The sequence below is a fragment of the Vulpes vulpes genome, chromosome 9 (assembly GCF_048418805.1).
Source record: "Vulpes vulpes isolate BD-2025 chromosome 9, VulVul3, whole genome shotgun sequence".
In the NCBI taxonomy this organism is placed as follows: Eukaryota; Metazoa; Chordata; class Mammalia; order Carnivora; family Canidae; genus Vulpes; species Vulpes vulpes.
In genome coordinates, this window is record NC_132788.1 from 439538 (window position 1) to 462003 (window position 22466).

Sequence of the window (22466 nt, forward strand, 5' to 3'; positions counted from 1 at the left end):
CTCCTTACTTGCCCTTCTGGGAGCGCTCACACACCTCGGGGTCCTAGCGGGCGGCCCAGCTCTGGGGGACACGTGCACAGAACCGCGACCACGTGGCCTCACCTTCTGCTTCCTGGTTTCCTAGGCCAACAGTTTTACGGTGTCCTCTGTCTCTGCTCCTTCCTGGCTTCACCGATTCATCATTGGCAAGAAAGGGCAGAACCTGGCCAAAATCACTCAGCAGATGCCCAAGGTGAGGAGGCATCGGGAATTAGTTACTGAGTCTTTCTTGCTTTTGTCATCACATTTCTGATGTTGTTTCTGTTCTGGGCGTGGCACGTTGTGTGTGTGTCACGGTTTCCACAGTGGGCTGAGGAAGATGAAAATGAATTCCTAAAACTACCTCTGCCGTTCTTTCAACCTTTTTAACCAGAGATTGTGTGTGTTGTTGGGTTTCGTGACTACCCTAGCACTCGTCCCCTTTGTCTGTTAGGGCAGGGGAACTTCCCGCTAGTTATGGGTGCGCAGCTCGTGGAAGCTTGGAGTTACGGCCTCTTCATGCTTTCCACCTCCATCCTTGATGCCCTCCCAGTTTTCCAGCAACCACTGCAGCTCCCAGTGAACATGTGTGGGATGGCTGGCCAGAGGACACGTCCGCTGGACTGTCCTCCTACTCAACACTCGGTTTCCAAGTGACTTCTTAGTCCTTCCACTTTCCTGGGCTCCGAGCCCTGGTGCTCGCACATGCAGTGGCTTCATGGGGCCACTCTCCCTACCACCCTTGTCCCATGTCACTGTCTTGCCTGGTGTGTTATAAATGAGGACATGGCTGGCCTTGCCCATGGACCACCTTTGGGCAGCTAGCTGTACGCAGATTAAAATTCCATCCCTGATCCTTGTCTCATTTGTTTTGCAAGCAAAGAAGAGTGGCCCCAGGGGGCGCCTGAGTGGTTCATGAACCACTTGTTGATTGCCGGTCAGACCTTTGATTTCAGCTCTGGTCTCAGGGTCATGGGATCGAGCCCCACTTCAGACTGTACCCAGGGTGGGATCTTCTCCCTCCCCCTCTGCCCATCCCCCTAATGGGGTGCATGCACATGCACACATACTCTCTCTCTTTAAAAAAAAATAAAAGAAAATGGCCCCGTAACAGTGGAAGTGGTACAGGGAATGGGGATGACAGTTGGTGCTGATGCGGTTTTATTCTGTGGCACATCATGGAGGATTTCACAGTTCCCATAGCTAGTGAACAGAAGAAGATTAGACCATAATATTTAGTACCCGAATAACAGGTGTCCCCCCCCCCCCCCCCCAGCTGCCCTCTTCAGCTTTCTGCGGGTCTGTGGACATGCATTTGTATGAAGCAGGGGGGATTGGCCACTGCCTCAGCAAAGCACTCGTGGTTCTCGGAGGGCACTGCCCTGTGCCATGCTGTCTTGACTGTCTCTTCCCTTATTTTGGTGTGGTAGGTTCACATTGAGTTCACAGAGGGTGAGGACAAGATCACCCTGGAAGGCCCCACAGAGGATGTAAACGTGGCTCAGGAACAGATTGAAGCCATGGTCAAAGACCTGGTAAGGTGCCCCTTTGCACGTCCTGGGTGCTGGTGCTGGTGCAGTAGGGACATATGCAGGTTGTCATTGCTTGGCCTGTGAGACGTCACATGGTAGGTGGGCCTGGGGACGACCCCCGCCCCCCCAGGAGTGAATAATGAGTTGTGAAACAGTTCAAGCGGGCAAAGTCGGAAGAGTCATAGGTATAGGAAGTCTGTTTTAGAGAAGGATCTTCCAGTGGGGCCAGAATGGTTGTCTTGGAACAGAGAGACTGCCAGTTAAGTGACAAAAGGGGCAACAGCTGCCAGGTTGCGGACTTTGGTGTGGCCTCGAGAGCTTGTCTGTGGACGCATTGTGTTCTCTCCTTGCAGATCAACCGGATGGACTACGTAGAGATCAACGTGGACCACAAGTTCCACAGACACCTCATCGGGAAGAGCGGGGCCAACAGTGAGTGAGGGTGACCGTGGTGGGAGAAAGGCTCATGGTTTCTGACTGGGTGTCCTCGTCTGCCCCTCGGGCTCTGGTTGTCTGGAGGCAACCTTGACCAGCCTGGTCAGAGGCCACAGTGAAGGCGCCCCTGAGCTTGGTGGGGCGACATCCCTAGTTTTGCTGTCCTTCTGGAGTCGCTGTTGAACGCGCCCCTGGCGGGGCTACCCCAGGAGGAGGAAGGGTCCAGGCTCACGTGCGTGTCTCTCGGTGCACAGGAGGGTTCCTTGGGGGCACTTGGGAACACTGCGTCCCCGGTGAGCCCTGTCAGACCAGGAGTATGAGAGTGGTTTCCTGGAAGCGTGCTGAGTGAGTGCTCTACCCAGGTTGAGAGCATTATCCGAGACACACCCAGGGCCCTGCTTGCCTGTGAGGCCAGCCTGCACACCACAGTGCACTCCCTGTCCGCTGTCTCAGCTGCAGCGGGAGGTAGGTGAGAGGACAGCACACCGTCCAGCCTGCATCCATCCAGGGGGCAGGGAACCCAGCTGTCTACACAGAATGCCCTGTGACTGGGCCCTCTTTGGTTTTTGCCCAACTTGGTCCTATGTTTGTTCGTAGTAAGTGTAAGCTTGTCGGCTCTGCTGTATTTGGTGTCAGTCTTGAGTTCCTGGCTGCTTTACCCTATGGTAGTGAGAGTCCACAGAAGCTGCTGGCGGTGCTTCCTTGCACGCACTGTAGCTTGTTTTTGTTTTTGTTTTAATTAACTGTACGGTGTCTTCCTAAAAGACCATAAGGAAGTGTGGTTCTGAAGTTCATTTCTGGCGTCTGCTCCCTAGGAGTGTGGGGGTTTAGAATAGATCTGTTTTCTGGTTCCACCCCCCTTTCCTTCATGATCTGAAGTCTCCTGCTCGCTTCTGACTCCTTGGCTTTGGCTGTCTCTGCATGTGCTCATGACTCTCCTCGGCAGCCCCGGCAGATCTTGGGCAGAGTGCTTCCCTTATTTCCTGGGATGAGGCCTCTCCAGGGAGTGGGGAATGGTTCTCTAACCACAGACCCTGGGCTCTGTCCAAAAGTGGCAGAAAAAGGGTTTCTCATTCCACTTGTTTTGCAAAGACAGTGAAGTACTTGATTTGGATCTGGGCTGATAGTGGACTTTCTCTAGGCAGCAGTATGGCCTCCATGGAGTTAAGTAAATGTAAAGTTAACGTAAAGCCTTGTGATTTTCAGTGGTTTTATTTTTGGTTTTTGAGAGTAGTTTTGTGACTTGAGAATAGTGGTTCAGTTCCCAAACGTGTTGCCACGTTAGAAACACCTGGGATCTTTATCAGTGGAACAGAATAGAGAACCCAGAAATAGGCCCTCAACTCTATGGTCAACTCATCAGGAAAGAACATCCAGTGGGGAAAAAACGGTCTCTTCAACAAATGGTGTTGGGAGAATTCAGTCACATGCAGAAGAATGAAACTGGACCACTTCCTGATGCATACACAACAGGAAACCATCAAAATTCTAGAGGAGGGATCCCTGGGTGGCGCAGCGGTTTGGCGCCTGCCTTTGGCCCAGGGCGCGATCCTGGAGACTCAGGATCGAATCCCACGTCAGGCTCCCGGTGCATGGAGCCTGCTTCTCCCTCTGCCTGTGTCTCTGCCTCTCTCTCTCTCACTGTGTGCCTATCATAAATAAATAAAATAAAATTTAAAAAAAAAAAAAATTCTAGAGGAAAACATAGGCAGGCACCTCTCTGACCTCAGCCACAGCACCTTCTTGCTAGACACGTCTCCAAAGACAAGGGAAACAAAGGCAAAAATGAACTATTGGGACTTCATTAAGGTAAAAAGCTTCTGCAGCAAAGGAAACCGTGGACAAAACCCAGAGGCAGCCTGCGGAACAGGAGAAGATATTTGCAAATGACACATCTTTGATAAAGGGCCGGTATCCAAGATCTTCATAGAACTGACCAAACTCAACACCCAAAAACCAAGCAATCCCGTCAAGAAATGGGCAGAAGACATGAACAGACATTTCTCCAAAGCAGACCTGCACATGGCCAACAGACGCACGAAACAGTGTTCCACATCACTGGGCATCAGGGAAATACACATCAGAACCACCGTGAAATACCACCTCACACGAGTGAGAATGGCTGAAACTAAGACGGGAAACAAGTGTTAGGGAGGATGCAGAGAAAGGGGAGCCTTCTTATGCTGTGGGTGGGAACGCAAGCTGGTGCAGCCATTCTGGAGAACAGTGTGCGGAAGTTCCTCAAAGAGTTGAAAATAGAGCTACCCTATGACCCAATCGCACTGCTGGGGGTTTACCCCAAAGATACAGATGCAGTGAAACGCCGGGACACCTGCCCTCCCACGTTCATAGCAGCAATGTCCAGAATAGCCACGCTGGAAGGAGCCACGATGTCCCTCAGCAGTTGAAGGGATAAAGGAGATGTGGTTTATATATGATGGAATATCACTCAGCCATTAGAAAGGATGAATACCCACCATTTGGTTCGACGTGGATGGAACTGCTGGAGGGTATCATGCTGAGTGACATACGTCAGAGAAAGTTACATGATCTCACTCATATTTGGAATTTAGGAAGCCAAACAGGAGCATAGAGGAAGGGAGGAAAAATAAAGACGAAATCAGAGACGGAGGCAAACCATGGGAGACCCTTAATCATAGGAAACATACTGACGGTCACTGGAGGGAGAGGGTGGGGGGACACGGTCACTGGGGGATGGGCATTAGGAGGGCATGTGATGGGATGAGCACTTGGGTGTCCTATAAGACCGATGAATCACTGACCTCTAGCTCTGAAATTAATATACTGTATGTTAATTAATTCAAATTTTAAAAAGCTTTCTAATACTTTCTCTACTGATGAAAAAGGTAGTATCAGTGCATAATTCTTTGATGTCCTATAATGAAATGTGTCAACTACATGTGTTATTTTCCAGGTGATCAGTACATGAGTAAAAGATCCAAAGTAAAAAAAAAAAAAGAAAGAAAGAAATACCTGTGATCTTTTAAGTATTTTAAAGCCCCCACCATACCCCAGACTAGCTAAGCCCCCCACACTGAGGGGTCCTCACCATCCGCCGCAGGATAATGTCAGGGTGACACTGGTGTGGTTGATCCAGGTGGAGACCATGAGCAGCTCATTTGAGAGAATCAAAAGTCTTGCTGTGGAGGCCTAATCACCCTCTGCTTGTGGGGTGACTGGTAGGGTTGTTTGGGGTTCAGCCCTGTTCTGTTAGGTTGTTAGTCAGTGGTGGAACACAGTAGAAACTGAGTCCAAAATGTGTTTCTTTTTATATTCTTCAGTAAACAGAATCAAAGACCAGTACAAGGTGTCGGTGCGCATCCCTCCTGACAGTGAGAAGAGCAACCTGATTCGCATCGAGGGGGACCCACAGGGTGTGCAGCAGGCCAAGCGGGAGCTGCTGGAGCTCGCCTCTCGAATGGTAAGACGTGTGGCCGGGTCCTGCCGGGAAGGAGTGTGCATACCTCTCTCTGTTGGGTGCATCTGTGGAGTAGCATTATTTTCACCCCCGGTTCTCATGAATGGGTCTCACGCGGGGAGTGTCTCTAACTCGCTGGGGCCCAGGTGCTATACGGAGGGAGGGTGGGGGGTGTTCAGCCTTGGCCCAACCCGAGTCTGTGATGCTTGAAGTGCCAATTCTTAAAAGTACCCAGGAGACTCCCATGTGCAGCTAAGGTTAAAAATCCCGGCTGTGTGGTTGTCTGCAGCTCTGGGGGTGGAGATGGGTGGGCCTTGCCTCTGCTGCCAGACTGAAGCACTCCACTCCCCTGGGCTAAGCTGCCCACACTGCTGTGCCTTTCGTGATTGTGTGACTCAGGCGCAGATCACGAGCGGTGACTCTCTACTTGGGCTGCATGTAAGGGTCTCAGGGGCACCTTTCAGAATCCAGAGGAGTTACATGCTGCCCGAGTGACTGTAGCTTAGCGTAGACTTGTGCAGAGTATCAGGAAAGCCTCGGGCAGGGCAGGGCAAGGCACGTGCTTCTTGGGGCAAGGAGCGAGGCCCTTGTGTCTGCTGCCACCTTTTCACCACCTGACACAGGTGCCCAAGCCTGGAGCTGCTCCTCAAGGCCCCCTTTTTGTTTGTTTGTTTTTTAATTCTGTTTATTTCTCCATGAGAGGCAGAGAGAGAGACACACAGGCAGAGGGAGAAGCGGGCTCCCTGCAGGGAGCCCGATGTGGGACTCGATCCAGGCATTCCAGGATCACACCCTGAGCCGAAGCCCAACTGCTGAGCCACCCAGACGTCCCAAGGCCCCCTTTTGACAGTGACAGAGGCTTTTCCCTGTGCTCCGCTGCAGGCCAGTGCAGGTGGCCTGCCTCCATTGTCTGGCCAGAGCCCCTTGGTCTGGAGTGTCCTGCACCTATGTTGGATTACTGAACCCTTATTGCTCTGTCAGCCTGGTGCCAGTCTTTTTTTTTTTTTTTTTTTTTGCCTGGTGCCAGTCTAATCCAGGATCTCCTGAATCCTTTCACGTGGTTGGCTTGTAGTGTTTTTTCCTTTAAGCCAGGTCTGTTTATTCCTTTGTGGGTCTTGTGACATTTTAGTGAGACCTGGAGGAGGGTGAGAACCATGCAAGTTTAGTGCCCGGTGTTCAATTGGTCTTTCTTAAGCATCCACACAGAGCAGTGGTCTGAACCACGCTGTGTGGAGCAAGGATCACTGCCTGTTCTGTGAGTATTAGGTCTCAAGGTCTCTTGTTCTTGTCAACACAGAAGCACTAGGTGAGCTTCTGGGGTGTTGAAGGCTACTTGCTGTAGCACTTTCAGTTGAAGAGTCGGTCCTGTGCTTAGTTGTTGAATTGCACCTCATTCAGGAGAATAACGCCCAGCCTGTGTTGTTGGGGAAACAGGTGTCCTCTAGTGGGTGCTCTCCCCTAGCTGGTGACCCCGGGCTCCCGGGAGCTCCTCGCTCTAATGTCATATACTTCAATTTTGTTTTCAGGAAAACGAGCGCACCAAGGACCTGATCATTGAGCAGAGATTCCATCGCACAATCATTGGGCAGAAGGGTGAACGGATCCGTGAAATTCGTGACAAATTCCCAGAGGTAAAGATCTCCCGGTGGAATTCCTCAGGCCCTCTAGGGGGGATTGATTGGCACTTGGATTGATTCAGGATTTTGAAATCTCGTCGCTACCAGTAACCGAAGTTGAATCTGTGATGGTTTTTTGCAGGTTATCATCAACTTTCCAGACCCAGCACAAAAAAGTGATATTGTTCAACTCAGAGGGCCCAAGAATGAGGTGGAAAAATGCACAAAATACATGCAGAAGATGGTGGCAGATCTGGTAGGGGGATGTTTTCCATCCTCTGTTGTGATGGCGTTACCGGTGGCAGAGAGGCATGGGGCTCGTGTCCCATCAGAACCCCTGCTGCAGGGAGCACACTGGGGCACTGCAGTGGTCTGCCGTCGACGTAGTGGCGCCATCCCTCTTTACCCCAGGTGTTTAGACTGGCAGAAACTGTTAGGACTTGAGTGTGCCGTGGAATTAAAGCAGGGTGCCGGGTTCCTTGTTTCCTCGAGGGCTCTTCAGCCATCTGGATAAATTGTCCCACCCGGTCAGGAGGGGGATTTGCATAGGCAGTGTGGAGAGCCATTCGTTGATTTGTTACCTTCTTAAGAAGCTGGGATGGGAACAAGCAGTTTGCAAAGTGCTGAGGGTGGTTGTGGATGAGAAGGCTGCAGATGGGCTCATGCTTCTGTGGTTTCTCGTGGGGCTCTGGCCGAGCTCACAACTGCCCCAGAGCGGCGGGGTCTGTGAGCCACCTCGATGCGTGTAGTGGGCTCACTTGTCTCAGCATGGTGGCCAGGACCCCCTCCTACCCAGATGTCAGGTGGGCACTGGCACGTTCTAACCCACTGCTTCTGGGTTACGGAGCTTGCGTTGAGCCGGTGACAGGTTCCATTGGGAGCCGCTTTTTATTAAGGTGGCTTGGCATCAGTCGACAGCGGCCCGCCAGGTTAGCTAGTTGTCGGGTAAGCTGTCCTCCCGTGGGAAGGTCAGAGGTCCTAGTGGGAGACAAGCGTGTGTGTTCTAATAGCGAGTCCTGTCCTACTCCCCCCCGGATGAAGGGACACTTCGCTGACCAGCATGATGGCTAATTGTGTCACCTCTTTTGTTTTTAAGGTGGAAAATAGCTATTCAATTTCTGTTCCGATCTTCAAACAATTTCACAAGAACATCATTGGGAAAGGAGGCGCAAACATTAAGAAGGTGACCCCTGAATCCTAGCTCCCCTCGCCCTGTGCCATTCTGGCTCAGCATCGCAGGAGGGGAGCCTTACTTTCCAGCCCTGGGCTCCCAGGTGTCTCAGCTGGGAAGCCGCTTCTCATGATTCTTTGTCTCCTTGTAGATTCGGGAAGAAAGCAACACTAAGATTGACCTTCCAGCTGAGAACAGCAATTCAGAGACCATTATCATCACAGGCAAGCGGGCCAACTGTGAGGCCGCCCGGAGCCGCATCCTGTCCATCCAAAAAGACCTGGTAATGGGGTGTTGGGTGACCGGGCACACACCGGGCTCCCCGGCCCCCGAGGTCATAGCATGGGGTTCGGGCAGGTGGGGTCGGGGAGGTCAGCTCTCCCCACGGCAGTGCCAGGCCCGTGGCGGTGCTCACTACCAGGCCTGAGCAGTAGCACTGCATGTGGGTGCTTGGAAGTCATCTGGTCCGCGAGGTAGAACAGTAAATTTCTTTTCAATTTTTGAAAAATTAATGTGCAAGGAACTGCATGTTTACTAACGTGTACAGCTAGACGAGTTTTGACATATGTTGTACCTCCATGGGCTCTCCGTAGTCCAGCTAGTGAGCACATCCCCCACCCGGAGATGGCATCCTGCCCCTTTGGTACCCCCCTCTGTCCTGTCCGTGCCGCCCCCCCCCCCCCCCCCCCGCCTGTCTAGTCCTTCATCTGTTTTCTGCCACGGGGCATTAGGTCCAGCTGCCTGCATCGTTGTACAGAAGAAATCGTGGCGTTTGCTCTCAGAGCTCTAGGTGCTTTCACCTGGAGAAGTGTTGGGATGCGTCTGTGTTGTCTTGTGTGTCTGTACTGTTTTGTTTCATCGCTGGGTGATAGGTCCCTATGTGGACATACCACGTTGCTTTTCGCCTAAGACTTATAGGTTTTCTTTCAAGAGACTTTTATTTACGACGTCAAGGTTTTTAGCATAGAATTTTTCATAATACTCCCCAGATTGTGCTTTCACTATGGTGAGGTCTTTCATGTTCTTGATATAGATAACTTACGTCATTATAAAATTACCTTTTTCTACTACTGGTAGTGGTCTTTGCTCTGAGATACACTTTTTGTCATTAAAGTAGGTTTCTTTTAGGCATCTTGCTTTTTTTATTCAATCTGATAATTTCTGCTTTTTAAAGACCTTATTTATTAGTGAGTGGGAGGAGGAGCAGTGGGAAAGGGACAAGCCGACTCTGCTGAACACAGTGCCCCACGCAGGGCTTGATCTCATGATCCTAAGATCATGACCTGAGCGAAAATCAACACTGAGACCTTAACCTACTGAGCTCCCAGGCGCCCCGGTCTCTGCCTTTTATTTATTTATTTATTTATTTATTATTTTATTTTATTTTATTTTATTTTATTATTTTATTTTTTTTTTTTATTTTTTATTTTTTTTATTTTTAATTTATGATAGTCACAGAGAGAGAGAGAGAGGCACAGACACAGGCAGAGGGAGAAGCAGGCTCCATGCACCGGGAGCCCAACGTGGGATTCGATCCCGGGTCTCCAGGATCACGCCCTGGGCCAAATACAGATGCTAAACCGCTGCGCCACCCAGGGATCCCAGTCTCTGCCTTTTAAATAGAGGCGTTTGCATTTAATTACATTAGTAATTCTTCATATCGTGTTATGTGATACATGTTTCACTACATATATGTAGTAAGTGTGGTTAAATGTCAGTTTTTTAGCTTTTCGAACTGTGGAAAATGTAACAAAATTTACCACCTTAGTGTACACCGAGGGGCATCAAATGCATTCACTGTTGTGTGATCGTCACCATCATCTCCAGCACGTTCGCATCTCCTCAAACAGAAAATGTACATGTAAACACCTCCCCAACCCACTGGTCACCTTGACGTGGTAGTTTCATGGAGCTGGGTTTTGGTGCACCATCTTGCATTTGTTTTCTATTTGTTCCATCTACTTTGCTCTCTTTTTCTGCCTGCTTTAGGATTTAATACGATAATCTAATTCCTTTTATCTCCTTTTTTGGCTTATTGGATGTGGCTTTTATTGTAATGATCGTATTAGGGTTTCTAGTGTCTATCCTCCCCCTAGACCCTGTCTCCAAGTGACTGTGCTGGTTGCAGGGCAGCCTGAGAGGCTGCAAGCCCTATGCCCTCACCCCCACACGTCCCCTTCATCACCCAAGTCTCTCTGTCTGCATCCCCAGCCTCCAGGCCCCACAGCGCGTCGCTGCTTCACACTGGCTGCTTGCACTCAGTATAAAGTAGTAAGTGGGGTCATGCAGTCACAGTGTGTTTAGCTTTGTAACGAAGTGCTAGACCGTCTTCCAGTGAGACTGTGCCTTTGAAATACTTTGTTCCTTTTCGGGCTTGCTCTTAAGACACGTGAGGTGTGGGGGTCACAGCAGTGCCTGGTTTTGGGCATCCCTGCCCACCCCCAAGGTGAGGCCCTCCTGCTCCCAGTGGCTCAGTGTCGACGGTGCTGTGCCCTGCGGTCCCTTCTCCCGTGACGCCAGGCTCTTCCCACGCACAGGTCAGCCTGGGAGCAGTCTTCCACTCCCGGGGCTTCTGCCAGCCTGGTCTCGCCAGGCCATCAGGTCCCCTTGCTTGCTTCCTGTCCCCGGTGTCAACACCCCTGGTTCTCGTGGAGGGTAAATCTGCTCCCTGTTGTTTTCACCTTAATGGAGGCAGGGTTTTAATAGGAGAGGCTCACGATCCGTGGGCATCTGGGTGGTGTCTCCTTGGGCACTGAGAGGACTAAAGAAGTGAAGCTGCTCCCTGGTGGGACCTGGAGACTTTCCTTGTACGCGGTGTGAACCACTTGTGCCCCCAGCCCACGTCCACCCACACACGTGCCCACAAGGGCTCCAGGCCCCTCTGCATGGGCGTGCCATCCCGTGTCCCACGCCTCACGGACTGTGTGTCCTTTCAGGCCAACATAGCCGAGCTGGAGGTCTCGATTCCTGCCAAGCTGCATAACTCCCTCATCGGCACCAAGGGCCGCTTGATCCGCTCCATCATGGAGGAGTGCGGCGGGGTGCACATTCACTTCCCTGTGGAGGGCTCGGGAAGTGACACGGTTGTCATCAGGGGCCCCGCCTCGGACGTGGAGAAGGCCAAGAAGCAGCTCCTGCACCTGGCCGAGGAAAAGGTGAGCCTCACGCCTGGGAGCGGTGACGCTGTGTCTGTCCCTTGTTAGAAATCCTTGCCTTGTCCTGGTGGCAGGTCAGGAAATTGCTTCAGATCCCTTTTTGTGTCTTTGATTTTGCTGCTGCAGAACAGAGGGCCTTGGCAGGTCGAATGCCTACCTAATGTGATAGGGAAAACTTGTTTGGCTTACGGGGTTTTGTTTTGTTAACGTTTTATTATTAGGAGAGCGAGCGAGAGCTCACAAACAGGGGGAGAGGGAGGGGCAGGCTCCGACTCCCTCCCCCCCCCCCCCCCCCCCAGAGCGGGGAGTCCAATGTGGGACTCGATCCCAGGCCCCAGAGATAATGGCCTGAGCTGAAGACAGATGCTTAAACAACTGAGCTACCTAGGCGCCCTTGTTTTTTTTTAAAGTATGGTTTATAGACGCTAAAACTTCCCTTTCCTTGGCATATACACCTGACGTTGGTAAGCATACACAAACTCAGGTGACCACCCCTGCAGTGGCAGTGTTTTGGCCATCACCCCCTAAAATTCTGCATGGAATCACCTTTGCTTCCTTGTCAGGACCCATGTGTGGGTCTGTTTCTGGACTCTGCTGTGTCCCCGAAACGGCACAGGGAGGGGATGGCCGGCAGAGCCCTTCAGAGGACTGGTGCTCTGGCTCTTGTACATCTTTGCCTTTCTGTGCGGATTGGGAGCCAGCTTCACAGTTTCGGGGGGCGGGGGGGGATCCTGCTTGATTTCGGCTGGGACTGCGTTGAATCTAAAGATCAGACTGGGGAGAGTCGACAGCTCAGGAATTCAAGGTTTTCCAGTCTGCTTTCTTCAAGTTAAGTCTTTGATTTTTCATAGGGGTTTTGTAGTTTTCTAGCATGAGGGTCTCGTTCATACTTTGTTTGATTTAAATCCTCAGTTTTGCGTTCCATCGCTGTCCTGAATGGTACTTTGTCATTCACTTTAATTTCCGGTTTCTATAGCATGTAGAAACATGTTCGACTTTTTTATATTGGCCTTGTCTTATGTATCTGGGTTAAAGTTCAGTAACCCAGTCACTTTTCAGTTCCAGTAACTTTTTTTGGTAGATTCTTGTGAGTTTTCTGAGTAAAATATATCTTATCTGATTAGACAGCTGATGTCTCTCTTGCCGACCCGTATGCCTGCAGGTGTGGCCTTACTGTGTTGCCTGGGTCTCTGGCACGGTGGAGCAGCAGCAGGGAGAGGGGACAGCCGTGCCTCGTTGGTGAACTTGGGGGAAAGTGCTCAGTCCACTCACTTGAGTGGGAAGTGAGCTGTGAGTCTCCGTCAGGTTGAGGAAGTTTCCTCTTCTGCCACAAGTTTGCTGAGAGCTCCCGTGGGAACGGGGGTGGGACTTTGTAGGAGCTTCTCTGTATCTGTCCACACGATAGCCTGGTTTCCATTTTTTTAAGCATATGTATTAGATTTTTTTTTTAAGTGTTCTTTGTTTGTTTAACATTTAAGCAAAAAAATAAAAAAAACATTTAAGCAAACTTGCGTTTCTGGGATGACCCCACTTGGTTTAGGTGTGCTGTCCTTCATCATGTTGCTGGGCTGGGCTGACGTAGCTCGTTAACTTTTTATTTTTTTAATTTTCTTTATATTTCTATTTATTCATGAGAGACACACAGAGGGACAGAGGCAGAGACACAGGCAGAGGGAGAAGCAGGCTCCATGCCGGGACCTCCAGGATCAGGCCCCTTGGGCCGAAGGCAGCGTTAAACCGCTGAGCCACCCGGGCTGCCCCGTTCATTAACTTTTTAATACGCTGCTGTTTGCCATTGTCTGTGTCTGAAGATGAGTCGATTTTCTCGAGGGTGTTTGGAAAAGCAGCATTTGAAAGATAACAAAATTCATTCGTTTATTATTGTTGAGCATGCTGCAGACCCTCTTTTCTTTTCCTTTGTGTTTCCTCATGCTCGTGGGCCAGGTTGCAGGACACAAGGAAGGAGAGGAAAGGGCGTCGTGTGGGTCTGAGTCGGCCTGGAGGCGCGTGTGCTCTTCCTGCTGAATCTGCCGGAGGAGCTGGCATCCTCAAAGGGTGTCATGTCGGGGCCTTTGCTGGGCCCTGGCCTTTTGGTGTCAGATGAGGGCCTTGGCTGCCTTGCGTCTCCACATGGCTGGCCTTTGGCTGCGCTGCAGCACGAGCAGGGGAAGAGCTGGACTCGGGGAGGGGCCGGAGTGCCGTGAGCTTAGCCGCTGTGCACATGCGCCCCTCTCCCCAGCACCCCGAGGCTGCACTTGCCGGTCCTCCCTGTGGACGGGAGTGGCCGGCCTGGGCTCTGCGTGCACAAGCTCTGAGCCATCTCGGTGTCTCTGGACGGCAGAGGGGGCTTTACTTCCCATCTGGGTTTCGGTGAGGCCGTTGTTGTCTGGGCCTCCGTATTCACCTGCTCAGTGTACCAGGCAGGTACAGCCTGATGCTAGGCTGATGTACCGGGGTTGGTCTCCACAGCAAACCAAGAGCTTCACCGTTGACATCCGCGCGAAGCCAGAATACCACAAGTTCCTCATTGGCAAAGGGGGCGGCAAGATCCGCAAGGTACGTGACAACACTGGAGCCCGCATCATATTCCCGACGGCCGAGGACAAGGACCAGGACCTCATCACCATCATAGGGAAGGAGGACGCTGTCAGGGAGGCCCAGAAGGAGCTGGAGGCCCTCATTCAGAACCTGGTAAGGCCCGTGGAGCCGCGTGGCGGTCCTCAGGCAGGGTCGGCGGGTCCCTTACTCTCCCTGCCCTCTGCCATAGGACAATGTGGTGGAAGACTGCATGCTAGTGGACCCCAAGCACCACCGCCATTTCGTCATCCGGAGAGGCCAGGTCTTGCGGGAGATCGCCGAAGAGTATGGTGGGGTGATGGTGAGCTTCCCGCGCTCTGGCACACAGAGCGATAAAGTCACCCTCAAGGGCGCCAAGGACTGTGTGGAGGCGGCCAAGAAGCGCATCCAGGAGATCATCGAGGACCTGGTAGGTGTCTGGGAGGGTGGCGGGGCTCTTGGCCTCAACACCCAGGGGCAAACAGAGGGAGTGGCTGGGGCTCTTGGGTTCTCAGCCTCTGGCCTCCATCTACAGTGATGAGAATACTGCCCCTGAACAGCAGCTTTTTAAAACACGTGTTGGAATCCACTCTGCACGAGGAACCAGTCTCTCCCCGCAAGGGAAGAAGGGAGATGGAGGGGGCGGGCCTGTCAGTGAACCCACCTGTTTGGGGTTTTCTACACCAGCCCGGAGGGAGCTTCCCTGTCCTGGCGCCCCCTTGCTGTGGCCTTAGACGTACTTTCCCGACCGTCAAGCCCAGAGCCTCCTCGTGGAGTCACAGCCACAGCAGTCAGGCCACCGGCTCACGTAGCCACCCTTGAGGGGCAGCACCCAACGGTGATGTGTGCCGGGGGGCTCTGTGTCCAGAGACAGGAAAGGGCTGTACTCGCGCTCTGGGTGGCAGCGAGCTTTGCTGCCATTTGCCGACAGTCTCAGTACTTCCTTAGTCTCTGAGCACCAGGAGGCCTCCCGTTGGGTCCTGCCCCGCGCCCCTCCTCGGTCCGCCCTGTCGTTCTGGAGCACTGGAGGTGCCTGTAGAGGACTGAGTGGGTGCAGATGTGACTGGCCCTCAGCCATTAACCTTTGTCTTTATTTTTTCCTTTCTTGCTGTGCCCACCCCACCCCACCCCCAGGAAGCCCAGGTGACCATAGAATGTGCCATACCCCAGAAGTTTCATCGCTCTGTCATGGGCCCCAAAGGTTCCAGAATCCAGCAGATTACTCGGGACTATAATGTTCAGATTAAGTTCCCAGACAGAGAGGAGAACCCAGGTGGGTCCCAGCGGTGAGCTCTATGCTGAGTGGGGAAGCAGGTGTGTGCCTGGGCCCCGCCTGGGGCTGCGTCCTGCCCTGTGCTGCAGTGCGGTGGGCCGCGCGGGACTTGTTCCAGAGGTTCTCTAAGGGGTGGGCTCTATCAGCTCCTGCAGGGCGATGGGTGCCCTTCCGGTGTCCACAGGCTCGCAGCTAGTGACCAGGCAAAAGGAGGGCAAAGCCCCAGAGACAGAGAGAAGTGGAACCCGCCCCCACCCCCGACTCCCCACTCAGCCACCGCCTTGAGTTTGGTTCTGAGTTTTCCCACAGGTCCCGAGTAACGTGTGTGATGTGCTGCTTCCGCTGCAGCTGTCTGTCTCCCTGCACCCCTCCTTGGCAGGCCTCGTGCCTTGTGAGGCAGGCAGCCCCATCGGCCCGAGTGTCGGCTTGGTTCCGTGTGCCCCAGAGATGGGGTGGGGTGGTAGGCAGTCCCGAGGCGACATTCTGAGAGCCGTCTCCCACTCGGTGGCAACCAAGTGTGTCTTTGTTGGCCGGTCACTGTTGACGTGTGTGGTCCAGTTGATGACCATGCGGCCTCCTGGGTCCACTCCACGTGCTCCGTCCTCTCCGGAGCTTGTCGTGGCCATAGAAGCTCCTCTGTTCCCCTGAGTACAGATGCTCTTGGGTACATATGAAGGATATCGCATAGGGTAGAGATCTCAGTATCCAGACTGTGTTCTCTCCCCGTACACCCTTCACACGGTCACTCGTTCTGAGTCATTTGCGTGTACTTTTTTTTTTTAAGTTTTTTTATTTATTTATTCACGAGAGACACAGAGAGAGGCAGAGACACAGGCAGAGGGAGAAGCAGGCCCCATGCAGGGAGCCCGATGTGGGACTTGATCCCGGGTCTCCAGGATCACGCCCTGGGCCAAAGGTGGCGCCAAACCGCTGGGCCACCCGGGCTGCCCCATTTGCGTGTACTTTTAACCCTTGTTTGGGAGAACTGGCACGTGCCTCAGAATCCGATCTGACCGCATGTGATACTGTTCGCGAATTCTGTTGGTGTTGAAATTCTGTCTGGAATGTGTCTGCAGAGCCCAACCTTCCCCCAGCCGCGTGCAGGACCGATGGCTTAGGCCATCCTCTCTTTTGCTTCCTTGCTCTTGTTCCTAAACCTTGCTTTTGTGTTCAGGTGCACACTGGTCCCCACCAGCCGGCCGCGGCGGCCCATTTTATGTCCCTTCTCTCTCGAGGCTTGCTCTCTCGCTTCCTGGCACCGGAAGCTCCCCTCTTCCCTCCCAGCCTGTGTCACAGGCCCCTCTGTGCAGCCGTGTCCCAACCCTGGGGCTTAGGCTGTAGTCTCTGTGCCCTGCAGACGCACTGGCCACCATGCAGCACACTTCCCCTGTGCCAGCCTCCCAGGAAGCCAGGGCATTCGGGTCTTCCCTCCCCCACCTGCCAGCACGTGGCGGGTGCTCCACAGGTGTTGGCATTGAGCGTGCTGAGTCAGCACCTTGAGCTGGCCCCCTCCCCCCGTCTCCCCAGTTCACAGCATCGAGCCACCAGTCCAGGAGAACGGTGACGATGCCGGAGACGGGAGGGATGCCAAAGAGGCCGACCCCGGCTCCCCTAGGAGGTGCGACATCATCATCATCTCTGGCCGGAAAGAAAAGTGTGAGGCCGCCAAGGAAGCCCTTGAGGTGGGTGCGGCCCGCTGCCCTCGTGGAGGCATGGGCCTGGACCTCGTGTGCTGATGCTGCCCTGAGCACCTGGGCTCGCACTCGGGGGGGCATAGCGAAGTGTTACAGGACCTCAGTGTGGAAGATCGTGTTTATGTGGGGTGGACGGAGGAGCAAAATAATCTGTCGGGCGTCAAGTGATGGTTAAACGGGACTGTGGAAGTGAAGGGTGGGTGGGGGCGGGAAGCAGTGGGGCCGGAGCGGAGGCAGGACAGGGGAGCCGGTGTCCCCTGCTGTCGTCCCTGCAGCCCACCTGGCTTGGCCACAGGCTGTCCTTGCCGTCGGTGAGGCCGGGAGTCAGGGCCACCTTCAGTGTGTGAGCCCCCTATTCCCACCCTGGGCCTCAGGGTGCTCTGTGCTTCTTGGATTTGGTTCTGTTTCTGGCTCTGGGCTGCCACGTTTAAGAGCAGAGGCTTGGGGCGATGGTCTGAAAGTTTGCTCTGTTGGCATTAATCTTAAATAATGGATTCCCTGGGGTTTTTTCATTTGTTTGTTTGAGAGAGAGCTTGTGTAGGATCGGGGGTGGGGGAGGCAGAGGGGGAGAGAGAACCCCAAGCCGACCCCGCAAGTGTAGAGTCTGCTGCGGGACTCGATCCCAGGACCGAGATCGATACCTGAGCCGAAATCAAGTCCGATGTTAACCAAGTGAGCCACCCAGGCAGCCCCGCTGGATTCCATGCTCTTTTTTTCTGTTTTCCTTGAGTTAAAACCTGGGGGGCGTCCTGAGCCTGGGTGAGCAGCAGGGAAGGTTCCAGGAAGCTCCCTGTAATTCTCACGGGGTCACTGTGCTCCGAGCTTGCTTTCAGGCCTGCCCCTGACCGTCTTCCCTGCAGGCGCTGGTTCCTGTCACCATCGAAGTGGAGGTGCCCTTTGACCTTCACCGGTACATCATTGGGCAGAAGGGGAGCGGGATCCGAAAGATGATGGACGAGTTCGAGGTACGGCAGTTTGCGGCTCTTCCTTGGAGCCACGCTGGGAGGGAGCCCTCCGGAGCCCCGCTGGCAGCTGGCGCCCTTGGCCGTGTGCCCTGTTCCTGCTCTTAGCACGGCAGCACGGTGCCCCCCTTTCTTCTCGCGGGACCCTGTCTGCATCAGGTCTGCCCCTGTCCGCGTAGGTGAATATCCACGTGCCGGCGCCGGAACTGCAGTCTGACATCATCGCCATCACCGGCCTCGCCGCCAATTTGGACCGGGCCAAGGCTGGGTTGCTGGAGCGCGTGAAGGAGCTGCAGGCCGAGCAGGAAGACCGGGTGGGTGTCTGTCGGCCCCGGGGGCGTCCTCCAGAGCCGTGGCCCTCAGCCAGAGCCCCACCAGCACCCTGGTCACGCCGCAGCCAGGTGGCAGGAGGCGCACCTGGCCAGCCTGCCAGGGTTTGCGTCCAGAGGCCTTGCCGTCGGGGGAGCCTTTCTTCAGACGCAGTGTTACGGGCGTGGCACTTTCCTCTTCCGCAGCAGAGTTTGATTTCCTGTTAATTAGCACTCTTTTTTCCAAAGTAAACGTGCCATGTTGTGGTGCGTCCAACCACACAGGAAAGGTAAGGTTGGAGAGGCCCGGGAGCCGTTGCTGCGAAAGACCCCCAAACGTGAGTGGTGTGGTCCAGCCCACTGCACGGTTTCCCTGCCCTGAGGAGGGTTTGAGACCCACCTCCCCCCCGTAGGGCTGGTGTTTGAAGGGTTTCCTGCGTGGTGCACGGTGAGGCTGGGTGTCGTGACCACCTGAAGCCCTGTCACAGGCGATGCGGGTGACGGGCTCCTGCAGGGCGGACTCCCTGGAGTCGTGAAGGGATGGGGCCCGCACAGCTGCGTGTGTTTCCGACGGTCTCAGCCTCTGGCCTGCTCTTGTTCCCCAGCCTTGAGAGACGCCCCGGAACACTCCCCTACTTACTCCTCAGATCCCTGCTAAACCAGTCCGAAAGTTGAGCTTAGAGCTCGCTGTGTGCCGGCCTTGTCCGTGCCCAGGGGTCCTTTTCCGAAGGGTCTGCGTACTTGGTTACAGTGGGTCCTTGAACTGGGGGTGCAGGGTGGCCCAGTGGCCAACAGGAAAGCTGTGTCTTTTGTTCTGTCACTGAGGATACCTGGGTTGTCCAGGACCAAGCGGAGGGGGCGGTGGCCTGTGGCTGCGCGTGCCGGTGAAGGTCATCCTTGGGGGTAGTTGGACAACTCTGCTCTTGTCTCGTCTGTAGGCTTTAAGGAGCTTTAAACTGAGCGTCACGGTGGACCCCAAATACCATCCCAAAATTATTGGGAGAAAAGGGGCGGTGATTACGCAGATCCGCTTGGAGCATGACGTGAACATCCAGTTTCCCGATAAGGACGATGGGAGCCAGGTGAGGATGACTGCCTGCGGCAGAAGGACTCTTGGAGCCTCCTCCTGACCCGGGAGCAGGGAGCGGGCAAGCGGAGGGTGTGCCCAGGTGGGTGGGGTGGTCTCTGAGGTGGGCAGGTCTCTGAGGAGCTGGTTTTGGCTCAGGCCTTGGGCTGCGATTTGAGCCGTGTCAGCTGGGCGACGTGTCCCTTCCCACGCCCCCTGGTCATTCCTGGTGGCAGGTGGGGCTCCAGCTGGGGCCTTCCCCCACAGTTGTCCCCACAGGTGGAGTCCCTCGAGGAGCACCACAGCCCCCGCCTCTCCACTCTGCCCTCTGCCTCCGGCCCGGCCCTGACCGTGCCCGCGGGCGTCTTCTGTCTGCGTCTGCATCTCACCAACGTGTTTCCCCTGCTGCTGTTTTTTTTCCTTACTCTGTGCGCGAGCGAGCTGTACGCCCGACGTGGGGCTCGAACCATGACCCTGAGGTTGAGTGGCCTGCTCTGCCGCCTGAGCCAGCCAGGCGCCCTCCGACTTTAATTTTTAATGTTTTTAATTCTGAGGATTTAGTTCCTCCAGCCTCTCACCTTTGCTGTGTCTCTTTCTTTCAACTTTCCTACTTAAGTAGCACGTTTTTAGTTGTTACTTGGTGCTCAGGCCCCTGCGGTTGATGTTCCGCGAGCCGGAGAGGGTCAGGCGGCCTCGTTTTCTTCACGCGCTCTTCTCTATGAAGATGACTCCTCGTTGGCGAAGGGTCGTGGTCGGTGTCTGGGGAGGGGCCCGCGGGGAGACCGGCTGCTGCTCCGTCTCCTGGAGTCTTCGCTGCCTGTTCTGGGCAGGTCTCGAGGCTTCCGCTCTTCTGTTTTGTTTTCTGGTCCTTTGGCCCCACTGTCCTGCAGGTGCACTGGTCTCCTGCCTTAAAGAATGTGGCTGACGGGTGTGATTCTGTGCTCACGCTGTGCACGCGTCTGTGGGAGGGAGGCCGTGGGCTGGGCGCGCTGGGGCTGTGGGGCGCCGGCCACGGGGCCTGGGACCTTGTGTCCAGGGAGGTGCCTCCAGGTGCCGGCCCGGGGTCCCCTCCTGTGCCTCGTGTCGGCCCCGGCGCTCTGCCCCCACCCGCAGCTTTCGTTTCCCGTGCGTGTCCTTAGTGGGGGCGGGGGCGGGCGGGAGCCGTCGGGCTCCGTGGGCCCAGCATTCTTTCCGCCTGCCTCGCGCGGCCAGTGGCGCCTCTTGTCACCTCGCCGAGCTGCGTCTGCGGTGGTGGGGCTCCCAGCCTGGTTTCCCCAGGAGCGTCCCCTCTCCTGACGGGTTTTTTCCTTTCTCAGCCCCAGGACCAAATCACGATCACAGGGTATGAAAAGAACACGGAAGCTGCCCGGGACGCCATTTTGAAAATTGTGGGTGAACTTGAACAGATGGTTTCTGAGGACGTCCCGCTGGACCACCGCGTTCACGCCCGCATCATTGGCGCCCGCGGCAAGGCCATCCGCAAAATCATGGATGAGTTCAAGGTGGGTCCCGGCCGAACGTGAAGGGCGTCCTCGAGTCCTGGAAGCCTGGTGGGTGGACGGGTCCGTGCTTCCCGCTTCCCGCTCTGCCAGGTTCTTCCTTCCACATGACAGTTGCGGGGTCACCGGGGACTGCGGGGCGCATGCGCCGGGTGGATCGGCGGCGGCTGTAGCTGGCCTGGTGTGCGCAGCTCTGACTCATGACCTTTGTCTCCTGAGAAAACGAGGCTAACTTGGGAAAACTAAAGATCCATTTCCAGCCACACATAACCCTGAGCCTTTGGTCCAGAGACCCCAGACGGAGTGCTCAGAGCCACCTCAGCAGCTGTGTGTGCTCCTTCCAGGTGGACATTCGCTTCCCGCAGACTGGAGCCCCAGACCCCAACTGTGTCACCGTGACGGGGCTCCCAGAGAACGTGGAAGAAGCCATCGACCACATCCTCAACCTAGAGGAGGAATATGTGAGTTGTCGCTGGGCCACAGGCCTGTTTGCGGGACACCCTGCCTCTCGCTGGCCTGGGCCGGCTGGCAGAGGCCATGTGCGTCTGCTCCCAGAGGCAGGCCAGGCGCGGGGGATCCCCCGAGCAAGCCCTCCTGCTCAGGGCTTGCTCGGGGGATCCCCGAGTACGTGAGCCTAAGCGAGCATGGCCGCGTGCGCCAGTGCAGGCTGACGCCCCCTCCCACCTGTGCCCACAGCTGGCCGACGTGGTGGACAGCGAGTCACTGCAGGTGTACATGAAGCCACCGGCCCATGAGGAGTCCAAGGCACCATCCAAGGGCTTTGTGGTGCGGGATGCTCCCTGGACCGCTAACAGCAGCGAGAAGGTCAGCCCAGCCGTGCCCTGCGCGGTGGGAGCGCCGGTGGGCGGCACTTGGCCCTCCGCTGGGGAAGCCGCTCGGGCAGGAGTCCTTACTAAAGCTGTGCCCTCCTTCCCCTGCAGGCTCCGGATATGAGCAGCTCTGAAGAGTTTCCTAGCTTTGGGGCTCAGGTGGCCCCCAAGACCCTCCCATGGGGCCCCAAACGATAATGATCAAAAAGCAGAAAGCTCTCCAGCCTGCTGACCCAAACCCCACCACACATGGTTTGTTTCGATCTGACCCAGCGGCTGGACCCTCCATACATTGACGCTTCCCCCTCCCCGAGGTCTCGCAGTGAAGCCGGGCGCACCAGCACCGCGCGTGCGCTCAGGATCTGCTCCCTGACACCTTTGCTCTGGGACGGCTCTCCACTGTTGTGAACACTAACAGAGGTAATTGGACATTTCCCGATAAGCGTCCTGGCGCATCCAGCATGTCAGTAAGGCCCGGGCCTCCACGAGGAGAGCTGCACAGCTGTGGCTGAGTCTACTTCCTGTGTCATGACCTCAGGAAATAAATTTCCTTGACTTTATAAAAGCCAAAATGTTTGCCCTGTTCCTTTCCCGCTGCCTCCCCTCCCTCTGCCTGCCGTCCAGACCCTCCTTGTTGAATGCAGTCCACCTTCCAGCTGCCAAAAAGCCCTCTTAGCGCAGAGGCAGGGTGGGGAGGAAGACCCGTGTGCACGCTGGGAGCGCCCACACCCAAAGGAGAGCCGCAGAGGCTGACCCAGGTTCTCGGGCGGTCGTGGCTTTACGCGCGTTGGGGCCTGAAAGCACCAAGTGTCTCCACCCCTGCACCACACGGCACCGGAGACCCCAAGCCTGGTGAGCGACGCCTGGAGGCGGGTCTGCCGTGGCTGCCACGGTGGCCCCGTTGGCCCGAGG

General features: G+C 55.1%; 1 protein-coding gene across 13 annotated transcripts in view; it reads left to right on the plus strand.

Moving 5' to 3' along the window:
• The window catches only part of HDLBP (high density lipoprotein binding protein), a 68262-nt gene extending 46136 nt beyond the window's left edge, over window positions 1-22126 (plus strand). For all 13 annotated transcript variants that reach the window (XM_025987689.2, XM_072718901.1, XM_072718910.1 and 10 more), the window contains 20 exons: window positions 125-232; window positions 1449-1553; window positions 1904-1982; window positions 5288-5427; window positions 6951-7055; window positions 7183-7296; window positions 8137-8223; window positions 8363-8494; window positions 11148-11366; window positions 13836-14057; window positions 14134-14352; window positions 15057-15195; window positions 16723-16877; window positions 17750-17854; window positions 18031-18165; window positions 19098-19241; window positions 20542-20727; window positions 21069-21185; window positions 21421-21549; window positions 21666-22126. In XM_025987689.2, coding sequence (XP_025843474.1) covers window positions 125-232; window positions 1449-1553; window positions 1904-1982; window positions 5288-5427; window positions 6951-7055; window positions 7183-7296; window positions 8137-8223; window positions 8363-8494; window positions 11148-11366; window positions 13836-14057; window positions 14134-14352; window positions 15057-15195; window positions 16723-16877; window positions 17750-17854; window positions 18031-18165; window positions 19098-19241; window positions 20542-20727; window positions 21069-21185; window positions 21421-21549; window positions 21666-21752 — 2727 coding nt within the window. In that variant the 3' untranslated portion in view covers window positions 21753-22126. The remainder of the gene's footprint in view (window positions 1-124; window positions 233-1448; window positions 1554-1903; window positions 1983-5287; window positions 5428-6950; window positions 7056-7182; window positions 7297-8136; window positions 8224-8362; window positions 8495-11147; window positions 11367-13835; window positions 14058-14133; window positions 14353-15056; window positions 15196-16722; window positions 16878-17749; window positions 17855-18030; window positions 18166-19097; window positions 19242-20541; window positions 20728-21068; window positions 21186-21420; window positions 21550-21665) is intronic.
• Window positions 22127-22466: the final 340 nt, after the last annotated feature.